We start from the raw sequence: 27819 nt of genomic DNA, 5'->3' as shown, positions 1-27819 counted from the left end.
GAAAAAGTATATAAAAAAGGTTTTTGATAAATAAGGAAAAAATTGTATTTTATTTATTCATTTAATTACAATTTAAATTTGGAGTCTTTTTTCGCAATATGTCGGACGGATTGTTTCTAATTATATTTACCCGAGATACTCTCGAGTTGTATCACAGTTTTCATTTTAATTGAGTTGGTAAAAGTCAACTTAAATTGGACATTATAAAATGGAGCGTTGTTGATCCGCAGAAACGCGACAAAAATCTCCTGAAACCTCAAGCAAACATTAACCTGATTACCTAACCTTAATACCGGCCTCTAATTTTTTTTTGTCATTTTGTTTAAGATGCGTCAACAACTGTGGTCATCGGCGCCCGAGCTTTATTCAGTCCATTGCCGATCTCTGGACAGTGTCGTTACCAAAATCACCGTCCATTACCGGACAGTGAGCTAAAGAAGCTCCTCGGAAAAGAAAATCTAAGAGCCAGCAGCATCGACTTCTATTAAATCCAGTTTATCTATCCTTCGACCACTTTATGAAAATTTCTATGCGATCTAAAAAATTGCGATTTTAAATTACAAATTTAGGCATATTTAGAGAGGATGATTCACGTGGTAAGCATGGTGTACAAAACCAAGCTTGGTCTAGGGCGTCCACTGTTCCCACATTCAACACTTCCGATACCAACTGTAAGACCGGATCCCGGTACCAAACATGAACTACTCTCTGTAAGCAGTTCAGGATGGTTCCCAAAAACATTAGATCAGCTCAACCTCTCTTCCATGCGTCTAAGAAGATTTGAGAGGAAAACGTCGACTTCATTCATTATGAGCAGTTTGCTGCCGTTCGTGCAATTACATAGAACTCTACTCTACTCACGTAGAAAGCGTCAATTTTGGTTTTATTAGGATAAATCTTCGTAATGGAAAAATGTTAAAAAGTTTTCAATGGATATTTGCCAAAAACTCGTTAAACATGCTCAGCAATAAATTTGAATCGAGTTTCACCCTGATCCAGCTTTCAGCCCAGAAGAGGAAATTTCGGTTTGCTGCCTTGGCTCACAGATTTAAGACAATCATGGTTTACTGTTCAGTATTTAGTAAAAAATAAATTGAATGTAAAATATATCACGCAACGTCAGTTGTTAATCTGCGTCTGGAATAACCAGCATGACAGATTCCGCGAATTAGACGGAAGGTACAACGGCTTAGCTCGTACCCCCAGGGCTTGTTGAAGTTGTGGTATGTGAGTTTGTGATTCTGATCTAAGAATAACAATGGAATTCTTCCATGCACCGTAGTGCATTCGCATTCAAAATTTACTGCTTTAAGCTATAAGGGGATTTTTAAAATTACTCGAGGCCCATATTAAGTGTACATATATTAAGTATATATATATATATATATTAAGTATATACATATTAGGTATATAAATAATATATAATATATACTATATACATTTATATTTTTATTAATTTTTTTTAGAGCTTATTGGGTCTGAATAGGTAACATATATCCAAAGCATCCGTCTAGATGGTTTTATTTCTTCCTGAAGGTATTCCTGTCAATCGCTGGATAGATCTGTCTAAACGGATCGTAAGCGGTTGTTTGCGTGAACGATGGTGGTTGGACTGTTGCTCGTAAAATTACTACTCCTGTAAACATAAATCGTGTTTGTACATTAAATTGGTTACTATCCATCAAAAACTAGTGAACTTCATTTTAGCTAGTGTGTTTGAGAATTCTAAACCACTTTTAAGCTGAATGGCCCTAGAAACGACCTGACAGCTGTAACTTTTGTGTCTAGTTTTAAACTTGAATCAACACTTACCCGACGGGTTTACCTTGACTTTGATCTTGGTTTGTGGCAAAAGTACTCCGTAGTCGACGTCTTCGTATAAATCCTAGATAAAATATATATATATATATATATATTAGCGAGTAGAATTGGTGTGAAAGTAAGGCGAGTTACAGTAGTTTTGGTTTATAGCTGAACCCTACTCAACATACTAGTTATGTGCATCTAGATTCCTTGATACACATGTGTTAAATCTAGAATGAAAGATAGAATAATCTATTGTATATTACTTCAATCCTGTATCCGTCCGGTGATATCAGACCCATTTCCAATAACGTGACTGCAACATCCGAAGGAGTGCCATCGGTTCGCCGATTTAGAAATGCGATGGCGTACGAGAAGTAGTTCTGGTAAAGTGGACTTATCGGCCGAGCCCAAATTTCAATGCCTTTGTGCTGCAACATCGAGGAAGAAGACAGTTGAATCTAGTTCAGACAATGCTCCTCAAATTGTTTGGATTTATTCGAGTTAGTGAGCTCGTATTGTCTGGACTATTGTACATTCTAACATGTTTATATGAGAATTGAGACCATATTCACAGTGACAATCCTTAAAAGAATGTTAAGTCCAGCTTTGCAATTTTCTGATTTTTAACGAGGCAGCACACTCTAGAACTAGATAAATTCGAATAATAGAATTACCTTGTAAATGCGTCTGCCTTGGATTCCAAGCGGATCTTGGTCCACGGCAATGATTTTCTTATTCTGCAAGATTGCCTTATATTCTGGCTTGATGGATCTAAGATCGACAGACATTAGCAGAGGTGCTGCTAAAATAGCCCAAATTGCCATTTGAGTTTTACTTTGTTCGTAGCTCAATCCAAAGTTGCCTATTATTAGCTGCAAATAAAAACAAAACTTTGTGTGAGAACACTCAAAAAATATCCGAATAAGTTGGCTTTCTGAGTTAGCCAAGGTTCTAGGGAGGGTGTGAGTGTGGATATCTAGTAAGTGCTGAGGTCATATAGAACTGTTCTGCTTTGATGGCAGTCAGAGCGTTAATATTGCTCTGACTTAATACTTTAGGATACCCATTCTATATTTAAACAGAATTATTTTAATTGTGTAATAAAATAAAGAGAGACAATCTTACTGAAATAGATAAACATATGGGCAGGATTAATATATGATTTTCTAAGCATTGTAAAAATTGTAGAGGTTATTCAATAACACCCTTCAAACCGTAACTTAGCAAATTACAATTCATAATATTTCTTTGGTTTTACCGCTAACAAGTCCTATATATATTCCATATTCCATGTATCTTTATCAGTTATGATGGTGTAAAATTAAACAAGAGCTCTAAAGAAATAAATGAGTCTACGCTTTTTACTTTAAATTTTACTTTTCTATTCTATTTTTTTTTTTTAAATAGAGAAAAAAGAAGAATATATTAAAAATAATTCAAATGTATATATTAATTGTGTATTTATTTATATATTGTTTACTTATAAATTAGTACCATTTGTATTTGTGTTGCATTTGTATACAATCAGTTTAGAAAAATGGCAGAAAAATTAGAAACAAAGTTAAGTAAGCTTTATTTAACGTTTATAACTGGCTGAAATTACGAGATGAAGTATGAATCACATGTTGGGTACTAGCTGATTTGTGCACCATTTGTCGTTTAATCATCCCTTAAAGAGTACTTTCAAAACTAAAAATTTTTGTTTAGGAGATTATTATTAGTATCAATTATTGTAGTCAAGGCCTTTAGCTCCTTCAGCTGCCCGTACCTAAGTCTACAATACAATAAGAGATGTCTACTCACCATATCTGGGTCATTCCAATGACCTGGACCAGCATTATGCACTAAAGCATCCTGATTGTTGCCATAGTAATCTATGATGCTCTCCAAACTTGTCCAAGAATCTTGAATATCATCATAGTTCCGCCACAGATTGCAACTATTTATGATTGAGCTGTAATTGGGCTGTAAAAAATGGCGAGGAATGTGAGCTTCCCTTACATAAATTACTCTTACATCTTTAAAAAATGGTGCCTTACTTGTATGCCAGCGTAGATCTGGTAGACTGGCCAACTGCAGGAATAAACAATCGGTCTTCCAGTTCGGTTCAGATGGTAACCAAACTCGGGGTAACCTATAAATGTAACCACTGTGTAATTTGGGAGCTGCACAATAAATTATTCTAACTTATACTGTGGTTTTATTACTCAATGATGCTAGGAGGACTTGCAGGGGTAGCTATTTGCGTTCCAACAATATTACTTACCAATGTCCATGTCCCTTGGATGCGAATAACACCCGTCCAGTTTCACATAGTCAACCTCCCAGGATGCGAAGGTCAACGCATCCAATTCTAAAGATCCAAGTACTCCTGGATAGCCAGCGCACGTATAATTGCCATAGTCTTCGTATATGCCAAACTTCAACCCTTTCGAGTGAATCTTGAATACAAGAGTATTCGAATTAAGTCTTAAACGTACCTTGGAGTACATAGTGAAGGTAATTCTTCAATTGCTCAGATGTTCAATTCATTAGCAGCAAATATGTTAAATAACCGGTATAAAATTTTAATAATTAAAAAAAAAATACCACATCGGATAAAGCCAGATTCTTCCAAGTATTCACCCTCCACAATATGATGATTGGCAAGGAATACTTACATAGTTCGCTAGATCTTTGATTCCATTTGGAAAACGGAGTGGATCAGGTTGCAGATGACCAGTATAGGATCTCTCCTTATCTAACCAGCAATCGTCAATGTTAATAAATTCGTAACCAGCATCAGCATATCCTTCAGTTGCTACAATATCGGCCATAACTCGAAAAAGGCGATCACTAAGAGAACGTAAAAAGTCTGAGTTAGTATTATAGGATGTATTATTATTCTTCCACATATCAAAATTTGTATAAGAAGAAATTGAAAAGTACAAGTTGATCCTGAAATGGACAGTGGGAAATATCACTGCCTTAGTGTTAGGCATGAATTAATTGGTCACGCTGACGAGGCTAAGAATAGGTCATACACGAGTGATACATAAGTACTGCCTTGTTGGCGAGAGAAGACCTCCGATCTCCGGAAAGTCTAACCGTAGCTCGCATGTTGGAACGGTGTTAGGAGTTGAGTACTCACTGGAAAAGAGCAGATCTACCACATGAAAAGCGCAATTTTCTCGAATGCGCGAGAATTTTCCTTATATATGGAGGCTATTACTTGTTTGAAATAAACATATATGGAAAAATTTGGGTTATTATTTAAGAATAAATATTTTAGTTTAGCTATTTTAAAGGGGAAAGGAATATCAAGTAATTTCTCCTTGCACAATGAGTGTGTAAGTACGAATTTATTTATTGGTGAGTATGTATTTCTTAGCATGAAAATGTTAATCGTGTGATTTTCTTTGTCGGCTTTTATTGTACTTATAAGCTTATTGGAGAATATTGATAGAATGTTTAGCTTAGGTTATTATCTCGCGAGTGAAGGACATTTTTTAAAAGTATTTCAATTCCATTAGGATAACTTTTTCTAAGGTTTATTCTACTTTAAGATGTGCAGTAGAAAATGTCGAAAGTATTGAATATTTCATCCAGTTAACTAGCAATTAACCAGTTAATTTGTCAGCAATCAGATAAATATTAATTAACGTTTGTGTAGCTCAACACGTAGCTTATTTATTTATTTATTAATATTGGTTTAAATAATTATTCAGTAAATTAATATTAAAATTAACGCTTAATTAATTAAAATTAATCAAAATATCACCTTTCCAAGACAACGACTTCTGAGACATAATAAGAGGGAATGTGTGGATAATTATAAGCTAGGACTCCTAAGCTCCTGCTGCTTTCTAGACATGGTTTTGGCGTGCGACACTACACAGGTCAGAGGTACTGTCTCAGCTTGAGTGGCAACGGTTTAAGTAAGCAAATGTTTAGAGGCTGTTAATGACGCAAAAATTGGTGACCAAATTAACCAAACTAATTAATAACCGAGCTATCGAAGATTGACTTTGAACTAATTTTACACTATCGAGTCCAGATTTAACTCAATCTAAAAACTATTTTCTGGTCCACTGCACATTTTGGGCAAGAAAATTAAGTGAATACACCGAATTTTGAAACTTAAGTGCTCTAGAGCTTTTTTACAAAGCCGAGAAATGGTATGGACGTCGGAGTCGATAGCTAGCAGAAAGATGCTTCGCAACAGTCTAACTCTGAGTATAATTTTTGAAGAATGATACGCTACAAAAGAGACTTACCTAATACAGTTGTCTGGATCATTTTTGCAATCAGTATTACATCTAAATCGTTCCCAGGCGAGCCAACCCATTGGCGGAGTCCTCACCAATCCATTGTTCAAACCATATGACGATCCTGCTAGAATGACCACCACAGCATATGCAATCAACAGATGAGTACTATTTCTGTAACAGAAAATATCAATGGAAAACAAACAAGTCTAACTCCAGCTGCAACACAATGTGATGTGAACGAGACAAATAAGAGTATGTTGGAACGTTTTTATCAAATGCCCTTATGAATAGTTAGGAAAAGAATTAAATTATAAGAAGAATGCGAAGTTCAGAAGTTCCATCTTTTCTTGGACATATTGCCTATCTTGAAGATTTTTTTTTTTTTTTTGTCAACAGTTAAAAAATATGAGAATACATCTACTGCTGCCTAGCCCTTCTTTGAGAGAGTAGTTCTTCGAGTAAGAATAATCAGTCAAGTAAAATTTGTTTTAAGAATATCAAATGTTTTAATTTGGCGAGGGGTAAGCTGTTTTTAAAAAAATAGTACGCTTTAATTAAACAATTGTTACGAAGAAAATAACGCTTCTGGGAGATCGAGGTAATACCATTAACACAATTCCCTCGATAATCCTATTTCTACTGAAGACGAGTATACAGGTGCTTAGTGTCTTTCCTGGAAACCAATAAAACGCGCTGAATAGTTCCGTGACGTTTGGAAACGAAATGTCCGCCACTCTCAGATTCACGTAATGTAAACTGATCCCAAAAGCGAAAAAATTAAAAAGTCCATTCTGGATCGTGATATTGTAAATCATACCTATAAATCAAATTTGTAAATGTGATGCGGCTCGCGTGAATCTTGCCTGTTGCACCAAATGGATCCTGTTTTAATTGAGTTTGTAACCCCTGGTCCACATTTCTACTTTGCCTATCCCTTTCACCTGCTTTTATGGCCAGGGCTAAAACAAATATAAACAGTTGCCTTCATTTATAAAATCGAATGGTAAAATAAAAGAAAAAAAACAATTATTGGGCCTACAGTTCGTCTACATTTCTACTTTTTCTATCTCAATTGCTGAATTTTATGGCCAAGGCTATAATAAACAAAAGGGTAGCCTTCATTTGGAAAATGAAAGGGAAAAACAAAGGAAAATACCGAATTAGCTTCCAGTTCGTTTAGATTTCTACTTCTTCTGTCTCTGTCACCTGGTTCTATGGCCAGGGCAAGAATGAACATATAGAGTAGCCTTCATTTAGAAAATGAGAGGTACAATTCGTAGGAAAATCACTGAATTGGCTACCAGTTCTTTTAGATTTCTACTTTTTCTGTCTCTGTCACCTACTTTTATGGCCAGGGCTAAAATAAATATAAAGGGCAGCCTTTATTTGGAACATGGAAGGTAAAATACAAGGGAAAATCTCCGAATTGCTTCATCAGAGAAGTGGATTAATCAGCTTGCAGTAAAGAAATCCACTTTAATTATGTTTCCTTCTCGCTTACTATACTTGCTGATCCATTAAGTAACCGTAACTGTCCCTCAAGGGTCTATAATCCTTACGGAAAATATCTCACGGTTGGAACTACTTATCTGGATTAATATAAAGAGTTAACCCGTTTTACTGTAATGAAATACTACTAAGCTCTAACCAAAGAGGACGAACTTTATTATTCTAAAAAGCTAAAAACAATTATAGCAGATAACGTCAACTTAATTGTGAATGATGATTGCGAAGAAGTAGTAGATAAATTTACTTTCTATATAAGAACAACAGCTTCCCGGGGAAATATAACCTGATAAATCAACTAAGAACACATTAAAACAAAATTTCAAAGCCATAAAAATGTCTTCTCTCTGCTAAATTTGTTTAGGAAATCCAACTCGGATTTAGTAATAAAACAACTTTGCAAAGATAAGAAATATAGGTTCATATAAGAATTAGTAATAAAAATAAACAAATTAAATAACTCTTCTGATTTCTGGAAAACACTGACATTTTTAAAAGGAAATTCTTTTGAAATTTGAAAGATATCCCTATTATAGGATTCGAAGAATATTTTAAGAATTTTCTTTTGGCTCCAAATCATATGTGGGTGGAGATTAACATCGTACTGAGTGAGTTTCAGGCGGGATTTAAGCCCGAATATCCCACAGTGGACAGTATTTATGTGCTTAAAGGTTTTGCCCAATTTAAAAAAAAACAAAACACAAAAGCCTTATACATTCTTTGTTGACCGTGTGAAACAATGGAAAACAAAATAACGGTTAAGTAAATTTGGAGAAGAATAATTGAAATAAGTGCAGCAAGATATTTTAGGGTATACTAGAATTTCCCAGACTCGAAGGATTTGAAAACTCAGCATTTATGGCAACAATTTTTTTTTTTTTAATTTTTATTGTAACAGTTTCTATTCATTTATATCAGAAAGTCACGAGTTAGTGATTTGTCGATCCAATCTTAATTCTGTTTTTGCCAGCAGAGGTCACTTTCAGACCTCTGTATGAGAATGTCAAATGGTCAAAACTTTTTTTTTTTTTTTAAGAGCAGTTATATAAGTTTGATATTTTGTATCGAGCTCCTCTCTCTCTGTATCAATTTATAAAATAACATATTAAACAGGTTTTCCTTGTGCACAAGGACTCAACTGTTTGTTGTGTTCACGCACCGTATGCGTTTCAAGAGAGATCTCTCAAATGCAACTATTAAAATCAAAATATATATAAATATATTATAAATCAAATTGTAAAACATCCTGCTGAAAACAGTAGCGCAGCACGTGTTAATGACGTCTGATATTAAATATTTGTTCATTCTATCTATTATCTAATAGTTGTCGACTCACAGAATTCACCAGAAAGCAAATTACTTTTGAGTGAGGGGAATAGAGAAAGATCTTTAGTTTCATTAACTTCACAGTTTAATTTCAAAAAACATTGAATATTGAAGAGAATATGTGGTACTGGATAAATATCTTCGTTGTAGCACACATGTTTATAGTATCTCTGAATTTCGACTTGATGGATCAGCAAGCGTAGTGGGAGATGGTAACATAATTAAAGTCGAATTCTTTACTGCAAACTGATTAATCCACTTCTCTGATGAAGGACAGAACTCCATAACCGGTCAGGGATACAATAGTTATAACATTTAAAATAAAATTTTCAACACGTGGATTTAAGGTTTACACATTTATTAAGCAGCGTTTCTGGTGACTCCTCCTGTGAGTATTATATAAACTCTGTGGGTAGTAAAATATTAAGAAGCCTAGAGAGATTAAAGTTGTTTAAATCATGTATTACCAGTCATAAACCTGGATGCTAGACGAGAACAAGCCGGTTTTAATGGTCGATTGAGAAGTTTTTTGCTTTCCTTATTCACTGGCTCTTCTAAATCTTTAAAAGGTCCTTCGTAAGGATATTTGGGAATTTCTGGACTCATTCTGTTCTTAATAAAACCTACGTGTTGTTTGAATGGTCTTGGTGAATGAATGCGGATCGACAAGCACTTCTCGTTTCTTCTGGTTTCATTTATTATTATTTTTTGTTGTTGTTTTTTGTCTGTCAGATTATGCACTTTATCTGTATTGTATGTATTCAAGAGAACAAAACTCCATTCTTCACAAATACGAAATAAATAAATAAATAATAAAATATATTATTAATTGTGATATAAGAAGATAAACATAAAAATTCTGCAACTGAGTGTCCTTTCGAAATGTAGTTCTCAGACCGAGAAGGACAGTACGTTATGAGTTGGTCCATATTGGATTGTCAAGGACCCTGATGGCTGTTTTTAAAATTTGTAGTAGACGTCCAATCTTCCCATGCGCTTGAGGATGACAGCACACTTGCTCAAATCACGTTTGCCGCTAATTTGTTCTGCAGAGCGTAGTGATCCTTCGAAATAGGTGGGAGTAATATTGTTTACCCCGTTCCGAACCGAAGTATTGGGATATCTATCTCGTAGTATTATTGGGGTACCAAATACAGATAATAAGTTGCTTTAAAATGACTTGCCAACAGATTCAGAGGTTCATTGAGATGGCAGCTATCTAGCCGTCATTGGGAGAGGCGAAAGATGTAATTAAACGTAAATTTACCATTTGATGGGGGCCGATTAAATGCAATAAGCGAATTAAATCTCTGGATGCACATACATCATAAAGGACTGTGGCGTTACTTGACGAAATTGCTGGGCCATTATGTGCCCAATTTTAGTTTTGCCAATATAACATCCCTGATCTAGACGAATTGCAAGCTTATTCGATGTTTTTCACGTGTATTTCATCTCCGCTTTTCCAAATGAATGTAACCCGTTTTGTTTATTTTAGCCCAGGCCATAAAAACAGGTGACAGAGATAGAAAATTAAAACCAACCGAACTGGAAGCCAATTAAGAGCTTTTCCCTTGTATTTTACCTTATGATTTTACAAATAAAGACAACTCTTTGTGATTGTTTTAGTCCTACTCAAATCTGGATGAAATGGAGCCAATTCCGTATTTTCCCCGAACTTTAACTTTCATTTTTAAATGAAGGCTAATCTTCATGTTTATTTTAGCTCTCTCTACAAATGCAGGTGTGAGATGCAGAAAAAGTAAACATCTAGACGAACTGGAAGCCAATTCGGTGATTTTCCATCGAATCGCACCTCTCATTTTCTAAATGAAGGCTACTCAATATGTTTATTCTACCCCTGGCCGTAAAAGTAGGTTACAGAGGCAGAACAAGTAGAAAACTAGAAGAACTGGAAGCCAATTTATAAATGAAGGCAACTTTTTATATTTGCTTTAGCCCTGGCTTTAAAAACAAGTGACGAGTTTGCAACCATCATTTTGATAGTATTTTTTTCTAAAATTAAGGGGTTGGCTTAGGATTTATATGCAGTAAAAAATCAACATGCTCCCTACTTAAATTTAAAAACTAGTGCCGCGCGTACGTAACTGCTTGTAAGTACAAAAGGAAGTTTGGTAGTATTCGGTAATTTTATTTTTCGAAGATAATTATTTAGCATTACATCAAAAGAAAAGATCATTCATATGGAGGAATTCGGAATAGTATCTCGAATAATTGTTAGATTGTTCGCCAAGAAAATAAGTACTGATTTCGACCGAAATTTATATAATAAACAAAGAATTCTAGGAATACGGCTGAACTGCAAACTTGAAGAATGTTTAAAAATACTCCTTTCAGTTAATGTTCGGAACCATCCTAAATGAGCAGACATGCAACATCTGGCAGAAATTTGGATTACAAGATAGACAAATGTTACACACTCGTAATAGTAATAAAATTTATTTTTGTTGAAAAAGTAAGAGAAATATCAATTATTTCAGTAAGAGAAAGTGAGCGAGAGTGTAACCGTTACAATGAGTAAATATAAAGGGCCCCAGTTCACGACCAGTTACAAACGCTTATGTAACACTGTTTAATATCCGTTCCACGTAAATAAAGAGAGTGAATGTATTTTATGAATTCCTTATGTAAATGAATTAATACGCAAAGTATTGCTAACATGTACGTACGTTAGTACTACTAGTGACTCAAAATCTATATGAAATAAAAATAAAAGTGATAAGTATCTGTAAACGTTAGCATGGAATTCTCAAGGGAATTCCTTTTTCACAGCGTATTTCTAAACTGAATTTGAGACTTTCATAATCAGTGTAGCTCTAAGTTGTAGCATGGCTTTCTATTGCGCTACCAGGCAGAACCTATTCAAAATATTTTTTTGAAAAAGTATTATAATCGTGTATATTTTCTACTTTTTTGTTCATCAGGAACATCTGTTTTGTAGTTTAGTCTCCTGAATATCCGACTATTTATATATCATTAAATACATAAATCTGCTCTAACTAATAAAAATAAAGACAAATCTATCCAATTGGTCTCCTTAACAAAATCCTACTTACTAATTATAGTAATTTATCATGACTTCTACACACTCTTTTTGTATAGCGTTATTTTGTTGCGTAAACGAATTTTAGAACTTTTATTTTCTACACTTAACCTTTCTCTTAAAAATTGCTTGACAGGAAATTTACATGTCATTTTACTACCTAACACTAACGTAGCTCGAGAGTCACTGTAACTCAGTCTACCCAATAGAATAACCACGCCACGCTGTTGCTTCCTAGCAATGTAATTCGGCCACAGTCGTGCAACAGTTTGTTTGTCACACAGTGTATCTTCTAATATTAATTTGGTATGAGTACTTCTTAGCGCTATAATTTGGTGAGTCTATAGCTGCGGGTGACACATATATAACTGTCGTATCACCTTTAATACCAGTATTTTCTTTAGTGTTGTTATTTAGATATCTATTGCAAATACTCAAGGCTCCGTAAAGTGGTTGAACTAGTTTTAATACAGTTACATGACTCTAAGTGGCCATGGACCGATACTCACACGCCCACTGACTGCCCACAGTCGAAGGTCGATTTCGATCAATGCAATTTTATTACAATCTAATCTTAGAACCGCGCTTCAGGAACTGTAGAAATTTTATTTTGAAAAAGAATCTTATTTTTATATCAGTAGTTTGAAAAAAAAAGTTTTTGAAAAAAGAAAGGAAAAATAAAAACTGGTATCTGTCTGTTTGTATAATCATAAACCAAGAACGGAAGTATAGACGTAATATCTTGTTTTAATGCCGAGTTCAGAAAGTCACAGCTGCAATAACAGTATTAAAGATATTTAATAATCGAAAAGGTCCACCAATTTTTCAATACAACCATGCTGGACGCGCACAATTTACAATAGGTCGAAATCATTACAAATTAAAATAGTATCTTACATATTGAACAATCGGGTATAAAGTAAAAGAGTGTCCTCTCTTAGCCGAGAGTTACTAAGAAGACTCGCTCAATCTCTTTAACCAAAAGAGGATGGTTATTTAAAGTGAAGTCACTCACCTCAGTCTTAAAAAGCCATCGCGATTCATTTAGGTTCTGATGAGAAGCGTTATCATTCTGTAACTAGTTGAAATCTCACACAATCCCTCATACAAGTTGGGACGCGAAGTTTTATCAGACCGAATAATATTTCTATTAATTTCTTATATATCATCCTTATTATTTCTTTATTCATTACTATTATTTACTGTTTATTTACTACCAGCATTATCCGCGGTTTAGATTGTGGAAGATGTCTTTATTATTCAACTATAAAGTGTACATTTCCTTTCAATTATACTATCTGTAAAGTATTTTCAAATAAAAGACTACATCATAAAGCATTACAGCATTGTTTTACATGATAACTTTTTTCTCTTTTACTTAATTATATGGGCTATAAGTAAATATAAATTAAAATATAAATATAATCAGTTACTTTTAATCAATTGTGCGCCCTTGTATTCTCGTATTTTGCTATAACAGGAATTCAGGTTTGGCATTACGTTTAAAAATCATAGTTCAGAATACAATAGTTGTAGACCAACTCTAAGGACAGTTCCATAAGTGAGAATTAATAAAGAGCACAATCAAAATAAATAAGAAGAATTTTAAATAAAGTGTTTATTACTATTTCTGAGGCTGAAATGTTATTTAAATATATTTTTAATAAAATAAATACTAAGAAAATACCAAAAAAAATAAAAACAAAGCGTCACGAAAAAATTAAAATCGCACAATTAAATACTTCTTTTAGCTGATGCACTTTGATCGAAAGCGGAAATAGAATCAAAACATAAAACTAAGTTTAGGCTTACGGTGATTTTCAGTTTGTAAGATAAACTGACCCTATACATATAAACTGCATGTATCATTTTCAAAAATAATATTTTTGAAATTTGACTGTATTTCTTACGCGTAAGAAATAAAATATTTTAAATCGAATATTTTATTCGTAAAAATCGGTTTCACCTGTTCAGGCGCTACATCGTTCACAAAAAAGCAAGGACAAAAACCAAAATAAATAACAAAAACAAAAACAATTTCTGGGAACGTCTGATTTCCTCTTTTTTTGGCAACGTGTTGCTTGAATTAACCTCATCACCGTTTTTGCGATAAATTAATCTTACAAATAAGAATGGTTAAATTTCATAGAAAGTTTGTAATTTTATCTTTTATAATAAAATAAGAGAAATTAAGGTGTTTTTTGATTATCACTCTTTCTACCGGGCAGTTTATTTAAGCAAAATAACATTTATTAAACGTTACAAATTTGAAGAAAAGAATGTAGTGAGAGACTGTAGTTTATATAAGATTTTTATGTTTTCTTGATATTCTCAGATGTTGGCTAGTTTCTTAACATTACATCTGATGATATCTGAGATAAAAAACTATCGCTTTTTGAAATACCTTTGTCTTTTTCAAATGTTGGTTTCGTAGTGCTGAATAATAGCGTTGCTTCCTAAGCTCAGGATTCCTCCCAGGCTAAGCAATCTACCAAATCATTGCCCCCTATCCCGAAAGCCCGGGCACCAGAAATAAAGACATCATTTTCGGCAGGATATCTTAACAATCTCACAAGCTTTGAACAGATATCATAATATTCCATGGAAAGGCAGATAAGTTCGCTCACGAAGGATCTCTGAAGCCCATTCACCAACAAGAATAATCAGAAAAAAAAGCTTGTTTTGGGAATGCAACCGAAAAAATCCGTACAGGAACGCTTGTAGTTACTAGAACCAATGATTAGTGTCTTTTACTGGATCTATCTGGGGACATGCTTCAGAAGCCTAACCAGCCATGAACACCTCTACAAGAAATGCCATCATGTCTCCTCTGAATTCTGTGAGGATGGACGCGGACTATGCGTCATGATGTAGTAGAAACGGCTACACTGTATTGGGCTTGCTCGAAATCTAATCGGCCAACGAAACTTGTAGTTAAAAACAAAATCTTTTTATTTTAATTTTATAAATTTCATTATTTCTTAAGAAAACTCACTTCGCTCACTGATAAATCAGGTAATGCCAGCTGGTACAATAATTACCTCGTTCGCTTCATTTTCTTCGGTAAATGTGTAAATTAATGAAAATACTCATTACCCAACTATGACAAACTATTTAATAACAAATAACGAACAAAAAAAGGTTTCAGGTCTCAAAAATAAATGTTAATTGTCCTGAAACAGCCCAATACACGAAAAATCGTGGAGAATTGAAATCCAGCTGGCGTATCTTGGTCAAGAAACAAATTTAAAATTATGTCAAGATGAATACAATCATATAGAAGTGTTAAAGATGAAAAGAAACGTATATAGTGGCCTTTCATTTTAGACTCGCCATAGAGAGCGCAAATTGGTGACTGGGAAAGGCCTTAATGTTGTGCGAGAGCGTGTCCACTCAACACCAGCACTAACTGGTGGTTCCGGAACCTGCCAGAAATAGAGTAGTCTTCTCTTCAGACACAAGAGACTATCAGTGAGGGATTTGCTATTCTTCCGGTGTTCTTTTAAGATCCACTGCTCCACCTCCGTTCTACAACGCTGGTAGCGTATTGTAATAACAGACTGAGGAGTCATTATAACCAATGATGGCACCCTTACTTGTTTAATACTCGTTCCTCACAATCTTGTAATGCCTAGAGGATCAGGAAATGGAACAGTATTCACTGACCCAAAATATTAAGAACAGCACGAAAGTTTTAAGTGAGAATTAGTTTTTTACTTGGAAACCACAGGCTGCCTGATTATTCGAAAGACCGATCAACCGAGTATTAGTATATTTCTTCCAACAAAGCATAGTAATTATCATTTTAATCCCAGCCAGATCCGCTTTAAAACTATGGTTTTATAAAAATGATTACATTAATCTGAAGATAGCTGGATAAGCAGAAATGGAACCTGATTTAAATAAAATCATTTAAGACTGTACTGTTATTTTTTTGGGGGGGGGAAACCTACTACATACTACAAAGAAGAATAGATAAAACTTCTACACACGATAGTGAAAGCATTGCATTCTTTCGAATTATTTTTTTAAGCGGGAATATACGATTTGATATCCCCTGAGTCTGTCCGTGGTCAGCATAGCTCAAAAAAAGAAAATGGTAAATTTGATATTTTTGGCCATCAATGGAACTAACCACCACCTCATTTTAGAGCACTTCTGGGTACAGTTCCTCTAAAGCACCGTTGTAGTGTAATGTACAATTCTATCATTATACAATATTATTACGAGAAATTATTGAGTTGCCGGAATTCCCATTTTAAAGAAAATGGTGGGAATTTTAAATAAGTATTTTTCCTTGTTTACGAGAAATTATCGAAAATCACTTCAACAGTTATCTAAACTTGTTTGATTAGCTTTAACGCTTCAACGTTTGTTTGGAATGTTTTTCATAATAATTTATTAAAGGTTAGTTTCTAGGAGAGGGGCTGGAATAGGATTTCCTGTAAAGCGGTGGTAAGGTTGAAGCACTCATGAATAGTGTCTGATTAATTTTGGATAACAATTTTAAAGTGATACTCGAATGTAGGGTACAAGCACTAATAATTATTTTATTGTAGTTAGAAAAAGGCTAAAATCCATTGAAAATTGTATGAGTGTTAATCTCTCAAAAGCACTATCTGATATCAAAGAAATAAGAAAACACCGTCAGGCGCTTATTTCATAGTAAGTTCGCATTTTATCACCTTTATAATAACTTCGATGCTTTTTTTTTGCTCTGAAATAAACTAACTTAATTTAAAAAACGTTTAAAGCAAATAATATTAATAGGGATGACTTGAATTTTTAAATTATTTGTTTGTCTACAGATAAAAAGAGAGCACTGATTTAAAGAGCCATTCTAATGAATTTAATATTGCCACCTGAGTGAAATAGAAAGAATTAAACTGGTTACTGAAACCGAAAGTTTGAAGAAAATCACTAATCACCAGAATGTGTATTTCTTCTGACCATTCGAATAACGTTTAAACGGCAAAAGAGCTTCCCTTTATTTTAAATTATTAGACGATAACTGACTTCAAGAAAGAGTTCTGAGATGTTACGCTATTCTTAAAATAATTATTGTGAACTTTCAGTGGGGCCAAACAACATTTATGATCCAATAGAAATTGCAACTTGGAAGAAAGCCGTGCGATTTGGAGTAAGTGATCGCCAGATTCTTTATTTAAATTTAATCTTAGAATATTTTGAAATCCACCGAGGAAAAATAAGTGTTTTTTACAAAGTGGTGTCAGTGGACATTTCTCAATAACGGAAATTCTCTGAAAATTTGAATTCATTCAACCGGAAATATAAACTCACAAACCCAGTTTTTTCAACTGAACAAATTTTTAAGGGGAAAAATTATTTTTTAATGATTGTGTTGGGGGTGCTAGACCACGCCTCTTTTAAATGTAACAGTTTGCGTCTTTTTTTTTTTTTTTTTTTTTTTTTTTACTACTACAATGAACCTTAATGTTCTTTTTAAGACTAAACAATGATCAAGTGTAAATTAGGTAAGTTGTAGAAATAGACTAGACTTACCTCGATCTATAGCTCGTAGAGCTTTCGACATCGATGGACATTGCCAGTATTTACAATATTTGCGAAGGAGTGGTGAGATTTACGTGTGAAAAAATTTCTGTCAAGCATCTAGTACCGGGACATATCTATCTAAACTATAGTACAGTACTGAAAAGACTGCTGGGCAGGTGAATTATAGTTGTGGTTGGCTGGAATGATGTAGAGGGGCCTCCTCCCACCATATGAGCCAGCTCATTGTCCCTCGAACTCGTACACACACCCTGACCACTACAATTACCTTACTTTCACCACAGCTCTGACCTCATTTTCCAAAAAACTCCCGATAGCTGGTAAAGACATACAGCACGGCTACATAACTTGAGGCTCACTGACCAGTCTCTTTTCATAAATCGTAGCCGATTCTTTGCCACGGAGCTGTTAAGATTCCATTGGGGTTTGGTTAAGAAGCCTACGCTAATGCTAACCAAAGGATCTATGGTGGCACCCACTAGTTAGAGCAACTGTCCTTCCTGCCTGTTTAAATTTAGGAGTATGGTGAAAGGCTGCTGGGCATGAAAGCGCCCAACTCTAAGCTTTGGCAGGTCTTCCTGCTAACTTCCTCTTCTTCTCACTGAACGTACCCCAGCTAGCCACTACCAGACCCGTGCAATGCTGAGATCCCCCCACTTGGACTTGGTTAGAGCAGGGGTGTCCAACTCAATTACACCATTGGCCACTTGGTGCAACAGGCAACAAGATTCACGCGGGCCACAACATATTTACAAAATATTTCCTAGTTTTCCAATATCTGCGATTCAGAGACTGAGAACAGACAATCTTCATTAAGGCAGATAGATGTTTGTCCAGTCAATCTTGATCATTATGCCGTTTTATTTAATTTCATAGACGGAAATAGTTGACACACAAGGGCGTACTCCAAAAATTGATTGACAGAAGATGCTGCTAGGATTCCACAAGAAGAGTGTTAGTTGGAGGACCTCAGCATCCCATCTCTCAAGGTTTTATATTGTACTCTGTCAATTTGTTTTACGAGAAGTGAGTGGTGGTGCCATCTCCATAGAGGCAGCACCTATTGTAGTCTTGATAATACTAACTGCTTATATATCATTAGTGATATTGTTAAATCAACCCCCAAATTAGTAACATGGTTATTACATCTTGCAATGTTTATACCATTAGAACACCTTTATTAATGCGTCATCCTATCAAGTTTGTGTGTAGCTTCCCTTCAGTATTTTCTGGTTACTATTGAGTATTATGTCTTCAGAACCTGTGAGACACTGATTTCCGCTCATATAGATTCACTTAAATTCGCTGAGTATATATTAGCAGTAGCAATAGCTCCTTGTGGAAGGCCGATACGTATATGTTTGTCGAGGTCCATGTATTTTCCCATTACTTCTTACTTGTATGGTACGAGTTGAAAGAAGGTTATACCCATGGTCACAATCCTTTGTGGAGACTTGTTATCGGAATTTGAATTATATACTTCCATCACGAAACAGACAACACATCTAAGGTACAGCGTTTTTTCTTGACTCCATTTTGATAGGTACTTTCAGAATCAGTGCAGCATTCCAATCTTGCTTTTATCAGCCTCGATATGTTTCATATCTCACGTGTATGATTCATATCTCACCGCATCTCTTCCTGGTTTTAACACATGGTTATTCCAATCTTCAATCCTTACATGTTTAGTCCAAATTTAGGGTAGAATATGAAGTAACGTCTTCTTCCTGGATCCCGAGAGATGTGTGCGCAACGAAAGTACGAGTAGATAATATCTTCACCCGGGGAGGTGCTCGTGTTAACTTCGATCGCTTGAAGTAGCTCAGGATATCTGACAGATTTATTTAATACATAAGTGTTATATGATACTCCAAGTAGTTGGTCTTGTTCAGGAATTATTTGGGGTCAATTCAAGAATTCTATGACCCACTCACCTCTTGTAGACATCTCCTTACCTGAGAGCCATGCCTAAGAACCTTCACCCTACTTCAAATCCCCTTTACGCTTTTTACGCAACTGATGATACGCAGATTTGTATAAAATGAAAAATACAAAATATTCCGTAATTTTACTTAGTTTTCCTTGCTTCTTGTTTCTAACATTGCAGTTTTATACCAAGCTTATATTTTACACATTAGGTCGGCTAGTTTTGGAACTAGAGGTTCAGAAAAAAAGGAAAAATACAAAATCTTTCTCAGTTTTACTTGGATTTCCTTTCTTTCTGTAAAGATCTCTCCAATCCCCTCATCCCTCAATCCTTAATCTTCCTATTACAAAATTGCTTCCTCTGGTAGTGCAAGTACATGAGGTACATCACTATTCTACATTTTCTATTCATTTTTCCTATAGTCTGAAGATAACCAGTCCAGATAACCGTTAGAAACTGACAGTTCTGCAACAAGTATAACGTTCTATTCATAACTGGTTAGTTTTCCGTAAAGCTACATGATGTCTACCCAGAGAACCTGTCTTCACACTTCACAGGACTTAACTCAACCCAAACTAATCAAGGAAGGTATTCTCTGATTTCACAATAAGCACGTTACAGCTTCACCAGCTGTGCACAATTTGACTCAAACTACTGATTTTTTTTTTAAAAGAATTTATTTATAAATATGTACACGATTTATTTATTACAGTTATTATTATTTTAAGACCAGTAATTCAGATCAGTGATGGCAGGCGGACCAACATTTCTGAGGTGTTCTGGATGAGGCAGATAATTGTTCTTAGCAGGTAGACTCACAGCGGGTTTCTGGGCAGATTCCCTTTTAGGCTCCAGGCGTATATTTCACATTGTGCACAATAATGCTTTCACTTGGCGAGCTGGCCTTAAAGATGTGTCTAGCAAGGGATGTTAGAATAGTATTATTAAGTATATCCTACCTAGGACCTGCCCTATACAAACCAGGATTTCCCTGGCATAAGCTTCAGTGCTCCACCATTTTGCAGAAAGGAACATTTCGGTAGGTAACTTGGTTGACAATAGATTTTCCTACCATTTAAACTAATGTAACATAATAGAACTTATTAGTTTTGGATAGCTTCAGGTAAGCCTATTTCATCCGTTGCTTATATGGAGTACATCTCGTGCTGACATACCGTTGAATATGTAACAGAAGCTGGTGCAAGCACCATATTGTGAGCGCCAAGATACTGTAACAAAAAATTATTTACACTTTAATTTTAGCAATTTAATAATTAAATAGTTTGGATAGAAAGTAAAGTGGCCAAAATAAAAAAAAAGCTATTGTGCAGCATCCTCTGTCACACAAACCTAGTCATACTGTTAGTCAGTAAACATTATGTGTATATGGCCACTACTACTGTTTGAGTGTGGTCCAGATTGTTATGTTTTATCTATAGCTCTATTAGTCCCAGTGTTTATGGAGTAATGTGTGTTTTGCCAGCCATAGCAGGGTAGGTTTGTAGGTTAGCTAAATCCAAATTAGTTGCACAGCAGGTTCTTTGTTATTGTGCTGAAATGTTTATATTAAATGTAAGCTGGAAAAATCTATCGTTCAGCTCCCTTATTACCAGTGTTTGCAATGTAAGGAGTACAATGTGTGTGAGGTAAGCAAACCCTTTATAAAGCCAAGCTTACCGGAGCTCTGAGTGGCCCACGATGTCGTTGATCCAATTTGCGGCTTTCACAAAAGCAGAGGATGCGTGCAAAAGCTCTGTAAATAAAAATAAGCTTTAAATATTTATAAACACTCAACAAATTTCTGTTACTGCAATTAATAGAGCATGCATCAAAATGACCGTTAAACAAAAAACAAAAAATATCTTATTATTTGAATGTGTATTAATGTTGCATATATTTATCATAGTCATTGACTGTCGCAAGCCTATAAAACGTTTAGTGGAAGGTTTTTTTAGCCGATAGTTATCTTACGGGAACAAAACTTGATTTTGCGATTGATCTTAGCAGGATAGTGCTATAAACGAATTTTAGAGTAAAATTCTATCTAATTGTTGATTATGCGGAAATAATAGAAAGTATATGGGCAACGAATCCCTGATGAATTACTTCTTGATAGTTCTAGTACAAAGAAAATCCACAATTTATAAATAGCTGCCTCAGTAATTTCTGTTAACAGTTTACATCATTCTTCTTAAAAGACGTGTGAGAAAAAATGTATTATGGCCAGCGGGGATCTCTGACATCTGATAAATTCTAAAAATTATTAATGAAAATTTAATGTAGTGAAATTACTTAAATGATATAATTGTTACAAAATTTGAATGAAATATTTCTTATTTATTTTCTTTTACATTTCCCACAGTTTAGATTTGCAATCCTCAAGTTTTTGCTCTTTAATAAGCAATTACTTTTTCAGTTTTTCAAGTAATTGTGCTTTTGAAAATTTTCTTTTATTATTGTATTTTTCTCTTTTCATCACTACTCCTTGCTTAAAAGGGTAATACGATAAATTATTCTTAACATTACATTCAATTTTTCCCTTCTTTAATTAATTCTAATAAGTATAACAAATTTTATGATCGAATAATACATTTTAATTGTTGTGTATTGTTTAAGTTTGGGACCATTAAAGATTGCACGTTGCACGTCATTGACACTGAGCTGGTACGCGTAGTAATGACGCAAACGGTTCTACTGTTGGCCATGGCACGCAATTTTTTGCGTTCAGGCAGGAAGTTTTAAGGTCTTCCATATGGAATGTGGTTGGAACTGCCATTTATACCAAAAATGCCTTTCTTTGCCAAAAAAAGAAAAAAAAGGCGAGGCTTACAGAGCTACGCTTTGGAGTGAGAGTGGCTAAGATCGTCTGGGACATTATAACCGAAAGAGGCAGGCTGAGTTTCTTCTCGTCGGCGCACATTTCCTAACAATGCTGGACAGTACGCTGGACACTGACATTTTTGCTGCAAGTATAAGAATGTACAATAATTCTAATAATTTTCCAAGTCTAAAATGTTTTTTCTTTTTTTAATCGTGTGTGAAATAAAATGTTTTGATTAATAGAAAATAGAAGACAAACTGTTTACTTTGGCTTAAATATAAATTTAACAATTTGTCTTTGGATTTTAATGTCAATTTCTCCTGTTAGAAAACCGGACATTTTTTGTTTCTTTGCTTGTACACTTTGGTATACAGTACCTTCTAAAATCTTTGCTCCAACAGACGTATATTACTGGATTCATGCCAGAATTAATCCAACCCAGCCATGTGACTATGGCAGAAACAAGTTCTTCCTGGTAGATGCAGTAGACACAAAATCCTGAGAGAAGATTCACTACGAAAAAGGGTAACCAGCATATTATAAATACGCCCATGACAATGCCTAAAGTTTTGGCTGCTTTCTTTTCCTGCAACAAGGCAATATATGGGGTGTATAAAGCTGCCCTGATTAACTAACTGGTTGAGTACATTACTAGTCAAGTTTACTTAGTGAGATCACATAGTTCTAAGCTGCATTACATAGTCAGAGTCTTGTGAAACAAGAAACTACTGTAGGAATAGTCTTCAATGTGTCCAGTCCTGCTAAAGCAAAATTTACTCCAATAGTTGAGATTATCAATTAGTGAGCTAACAATGGCTAATGGTTACATGTTTTATGACAGTAGGAACCATTTTAGGCATAGCCTTCAATAGTGTGTCCAGTTAACTTGAGTTTATCAGTTAGTGTACTCACGTGTATGTGATTACATGTTTTCCGACAAAATTCGAATTACTTTAGAAACTCTAATAATGTATTTTATTCCATTTCATGAAACGTTTCGTTTGACTAGTTTATATCATCTTAGAAAAGATTTCGGTGAGCTCACTTTGTTCTTGACTGCACTACGAGTATATGGTTAAATGCAACATGTAGTAAACTGCATTTGAGTAACAGAGGAACCAACCTTGGCAAATTTTGATAGCTTGCGGGCTAGTGAGAAATTCTTGCCAAGATGCCGTGGATGCAATAAGTTGGCCACAGTTTGGCGTGGAGCTCCATTCTGCAATGGACGATCTAATTCGGCTACTTCGTCCGACAAAGATGGACTTTCGTATACCATACCTCTGCCACGATGTATACGCAATGTTAATTCTATTTCTCCACGAGTCATCATTACCTAAAAGAAAGTAATAAAACAAGAAATTTATAGTGAATATTTTACAGATGGTATATCTTATCCGTTAAACGAAGATAACATTACCTGCTTACTGCCCAATTTCAGGGATTTCGTCTGTTCTACAGCGGCTCGGTAGATACGATAGTAGGTGAAGACCATAACAAATAATGGTACATAAAAGGATATCGTAGAAGAGAATATAAGGTAACCTAGATTATCCGTAAATGGACACTTATTCCCAGGCACAGTTTCTGTTCGTACAGCTCTCCACCAAAGAATCGCTGGAAACGATATCGCCATCGAGCAAATCCAAATGGCTGCGATTAACATACATGCCCGACGATCTGACATACGATGTGGATATGCGAATGGATCAGTAATGGCCCAATACCTGCAATAAATGTAACCTAATTTTAGTAGTTATGCTGGTAAAACGAAGAAGAAGCAATGCACACAGAGAAGCAAACTGGCACGCTTCGGGTAGGATTTCAATGCTCGGTCCTAGCTTTGAATCTCACACAGGCTTGATGTGGCACGCTATGACAATCCACAATATGTCACACCGCAGAGACTGTACCGAGACACAGTGCTGAGAGGTATCCAAGCCAGACTGGTTATCACCCCAAATTAATTTTAGTGGGAGTACCATTTATGGGGAGATAAATGTACTAACACAGTGTTACATGGTCTTAGACTCTTAATTAAGAAGTTTAGTCAGTCAATAAAATACTGATATGAAAAGCTGTATGCTTACCTGTCTAAGGAAATCACACATAGATTCAATATGGAGGCAGTACTGAATAATACATCCAACGATCGCCAGATATCGCACCAGTTTAAACCGAAAAACCAATTGTGCTGGAATACTTCGTAAATAGCAGAAAATGGCATTACAACTAGCCCAACTAGGCAGTCGGCTAGTGCTAGTGACGTTACAAAATAATTTGTAGCTGTATGGAGATATCTTTCGCGAATTACTGCTGCGATTACCTAAAAAAACAAAGGAAATAATTTGGATATAAATAAATGACTGTATTTCTAATAAATGAAGTTCCATAGACAAATGAAGTGCATGTGTCTGATGCTTGCATACAACATATTGTGTTAATCATTAGACTTTGTAGGATGTCTATAAAATATAACGTTTATCATAAAAATATGTAGCTATGTTTGTGAGGACCAATTTTTAGTAGATGTTAGCAATATTTTAATTTGTAAATATTAATTTGAAGAAACAAGGGTAGAAGATAGTGGGGTATCTTCTCTACATCATCGTCACCTCTCTGGAGCCATTCCTTCACAAATTTTTATAATTCATCGTATTTTATTTGCTATTTGCGTTTTATTGCAAAAAAAATAAAAAAATCAGAGAGCAACATAAACGTTATTCGATGTATCAATAAAATAGGGCAAATCTACTTCGTTATGGTTGTAGAGAAAGATGAAGGTTGGTGGTAGATGGGACTGGTATAAAAGTTCTAAGAAGGAAGACATATCTTTTGCGCGTATTCTTTCAAAACAGCAGAAAATTTTCAGACAAACAAATCTGGCCTGCTGGCAACTAACAGAGTTTTCAAAAGTCACAACATCATCTACGGCCAGCAACTTATAACCCGACTTGAAGTAACGTTACTATTCTATGTTAAAACGTTAGTGATTTTAGTTTCATTGAACGAATTATTTGCTAAATAAAGCGATTCATGTAGTATTTGAAAATCAGAACGATCCGGCTAGGCCAGGGGTCGGAAACCTATTTTAAGTAGAGAGCCATTTTTCCTTAAAAAATTTTAATAAATCTTACCAAGAGCCGCAAGGATGATAGTGTAAAAAAAAACTCTGTAGATCATTTGTATCCACAAATTATTTTATGATATTCAGTACACATCTTAATGTTTTATATATTTATTTTCACATATTGCAAATTAAATAAACAAATAAATAATAACTAAACCTGTGTTTGAACGAAAGTCTTATATAATTACGTACTTTATTTTAATATAATTCTATTCAATTTCAAACCTATCACAGTTAACATTCTTTTTGAAAAAATATCTTTACTTTAATAAATGAAATTTTCATTTGTTTTAATAAAATTAAAATATACAATATATTTTGGGCAGGCTAAAGAGTCACACAATTTGGATAAAAGAGCCGCATACGGCTCGCGAGCCGCGGGTTGCCGACCCCTGGGCTAGGCAGATATTCTATAACGATATTTATAAGTTTGCCTTGAATTTTGAAACTTTATTGCCAACGGATTAGGGTGCGAGAAATGCATGAGTGTCCTTCTTACAATTAAAAAAATTGGTTAGTTCGCTCACCTATTAAGCAAATACAGGCCACTGAGACTTTTACGAATGCCACATTCTTGTAATGGTGGGACTTCAAAACTATATTTCCGAAGAAAACACTGAACCGAAAACTTTTTAAATTTCAGTACTTTCTTTTCAAGAGAAGTAAGTAATAAAATAAAAGAAATCTACGAATTCTTACTTGTGGTCAGGTCAATTTCTTGGAATAGAATTTTAGAAATACATTTAACCCAAGTTAATGTTATGTAGGTAACATAAGATTTAACAGAACTAGTTCTTCAGATCGAACTAGCCTTAGTAGAGGTTGATACAAGACGCGCGGAAACCCAGATAGCACTAGAGACAGTATCACTTTTTTTTCTCAAATCTTGCATTCGAGTTTTGGAAATAGGGGTTGCTCTAATCTTAATGTTTTATTTTTGTTCTGACTGTCTGAAATAAATCCACTAAGTACATATGTAACAATGCGTTTGATCATACAAAATTGTGAATAACGGCTGTGTAAATGCATGCAGATGGTGGTCTCTGTTGATTGCTCGGGCAAGCGGGGCAAAACGCCTGGTCATCCGCAAATAAAAGATAAAACTAAAAGGAAAAGAAGAACTTAACAAAAATTATGTGTATTTGGATCTGGCACTAAAGTAACGCATTTTTAGTAATGCATGGATTTTTTTTTTTCAGGAAAGCTTAACGTCGACCTCTCAGAGCTGGCGTTAAGTTAACCGTAACACGGGCTTAATGAAAACTGAAGAAATAAACATTTTGGGCTATATGTTGCCAGAACTTTACTAAAACACTTCCATTAGAATGTCTCATACTCTTAACTAGAGAATGCCGCAATACACTTTTTAAAATATGTTGCTTTCAAAAAATTTGGTTCAAGCCGGAGAATTTTTTATTGGATATTTAAAGAGTTGTAGCTCTTCTAACCTACTACGATCATGAATGTCTCATGAGAGATTTTCTAGTTCAAGTTTTATTGGTTAGCTGGGGCTAGGAAGTACCTATTTTCTTTTAAACTGCCCGTTTCGGACATCTCACAGAAGAACACCAGAGGTTTTTTTTAAAAGTCGAATAATAAAGATTGTTGGCCCTTTCCAACATTACTACTTGTAATGTAAGAACGAACAAAATTCCAATTTATAATCAGTTATCTAATGTAACAAAAAAAGACAATAGATCAGGAATTGCGTGCAAAACTAGATAAATAACAGGTAGATTTTGCTACTCCTTATGGGGAAGTAGGCATTTTGGTGCCCCCATGAGGGTCCTACACTAACTCGTCCCCAGTTCATACACGCAAAGCGTGCAGAGTTTTTTTTTTTTTTTTTTTTTTACGATCGTAATGTTGCTCGTATTCATCCCGTTTGCTAACACTTACATATTATACAATAAGACGACTGACCACCTTCTGTCACAGATACTCAAGAAAGTCACAATGTATCTTTAAGTTACTGTGGATATGGTTTTGTAGTCACACCCTTTACAATCTATTATCTAACGATTTTGCTGAGAAAAAAAGAAGTAACAATTGAGTTTTAGTAATTAGGATATTGATTTGTACCAATTCTGTGTTGATTTATTTATTTATTCATTTTTTGAACTTTTTATTTTCCCCCACCATAACTTTAATTTTTTAAGGTATTTTTGCAACCAGACTAAAATCTTAGTCAATATTACAGAAAATTTTGTTTCAATTTAAACTCTCCCAATAATCTAAAAAAATAATAATAAAGCAAAATATGATTTTTGGAGAATATCGAGGTGCGGTCTTAAATAAAAACAACTATTTTGCTTTATACCAACGTTTCGGTAATTTTTACTACCTTCTTCAGGGTCTTATAAAAAAAGTTTGTGAAGTTTAATTTAGAGCTACGAGTACAACGAGTATCAACAGTGATGATGATATACTCGTAGCTTTATTCACCGCACCTCGATA

The 27819-nt window shown here is 34.7% G+C and overlaps 2 protein-coding genes and 1 long non-coding RNA gene across 9 annotated transcripts in view; 1 reads left to right on the top strand and 2 right to left on the bottom strand.

Moving 5' to 3' along the window:
- Positions 1-31: 31 nt before the first annotated feature.
- Positions 32-17646, bottom strand: LOC141459547 (alpha-N-acetylgalactosaminidase). Of its 2 annotated transcripts, XM_074138758.1 has the most exons (11): positions 17476-17646; positions 6874-7015; positions 6063-6227; positions 4467-4641; positions 4073-4247; positions 3846-3940; positions 3610-3771; positions 2481-2678; positions 2070-2234; positions 1813-1885; positions 32-1636 (listed from the first exon to the last, which is right to left on the bottom strand). In XM_074138758.1, exons 1-11 carry the CDS (start codon positions 17504-17506, stop codon positions 1521-1523), a joined length of 1497 nt encoding a protein of 498 aa, XP_073994859.1. In that variant the 5' UTR covers positions 17507-17646; the 3' UTR covers positions 32-1520. The 2 variants fall into 2 exon arrangements, with proteins under 2 accessions (XP_073994859.1, XP_073994860.1); XM_074138759.1 differs by lacking the exon at positions 6874-7015 and having other exon boundaries at positions 17476-17645.
- On the top strand, positions 16418-19818 carry LOC141459558 (uncharacterized). The gene is made up of 2 exons (XR_012461510.1): positions 16418-16617; positions 16761-19818. It is a non-coding gene; the product is annotated as an uncharacterized lncRNA (long non-coding RNA).
- A 265-nt stretch (positions 19819-20083) lies between these two features.
- The window catches only part of LOC141459538 (voltage-dependent calcium channel subunit alpha-2/delta-3-like), a 91649-nt gene continuing 83913 nt past the window's right edge, over positions 20084-27819 (bottom strand). For 4 of the 6 annotated variants that reach the window (XM_074138737.1, XM_074138736.1, XM_074138735.1 and 1 more), the window contains 6 exons: positions 24323-24558; positions 23653-23959; positions 23356-23568; positions 22610-22818; positions 21089-21164; positions 20084-20640 (listed from right to left, as the gene is read on the bottom strand). In XM_074138737.1, coding sequence (XP_073994838.1) covers positions 20557-20640; positions 21089-21164; positions 22610-22818; positions 23356-23568; positions 23653-23959; positions 24323-24558 — 1125 coding nt within the window. In that variant the 3' untranslated portion in view covers positions 20084-20556. The remainder of the gene's footprint in view (positions 20641-21088; positions 21165-22609; positions 22819-23355; positions 23569-23652; positions 23960-24322; positions 24559-27819) is intronic. The other 2 variants (XM_074138739.1, XM_074138740.1) reach the window with 1 other exon arrangement.

This window comes from Rhodnius prolixus, unplaced genomic scaffold (genome assembly GCF_049639745.1).
Source record: "Rhodnius prolixus isolate KJV_2025 unplaced genomic scaffold, Rpr scaffold_11, whole genome shotgun sequence".
Lineage (NCBI taxonomy): Eukaryota > Metazoa > Arthropoda > Insecta > Hemiptera > Reduviidae > Rhodnius > Rhodnius prolixus.
The sequence above is the reverse complement of the archived record's forward strand: the minus strand, read 5'-3'. Positions and strand labels throughout refer to the sequence as shown.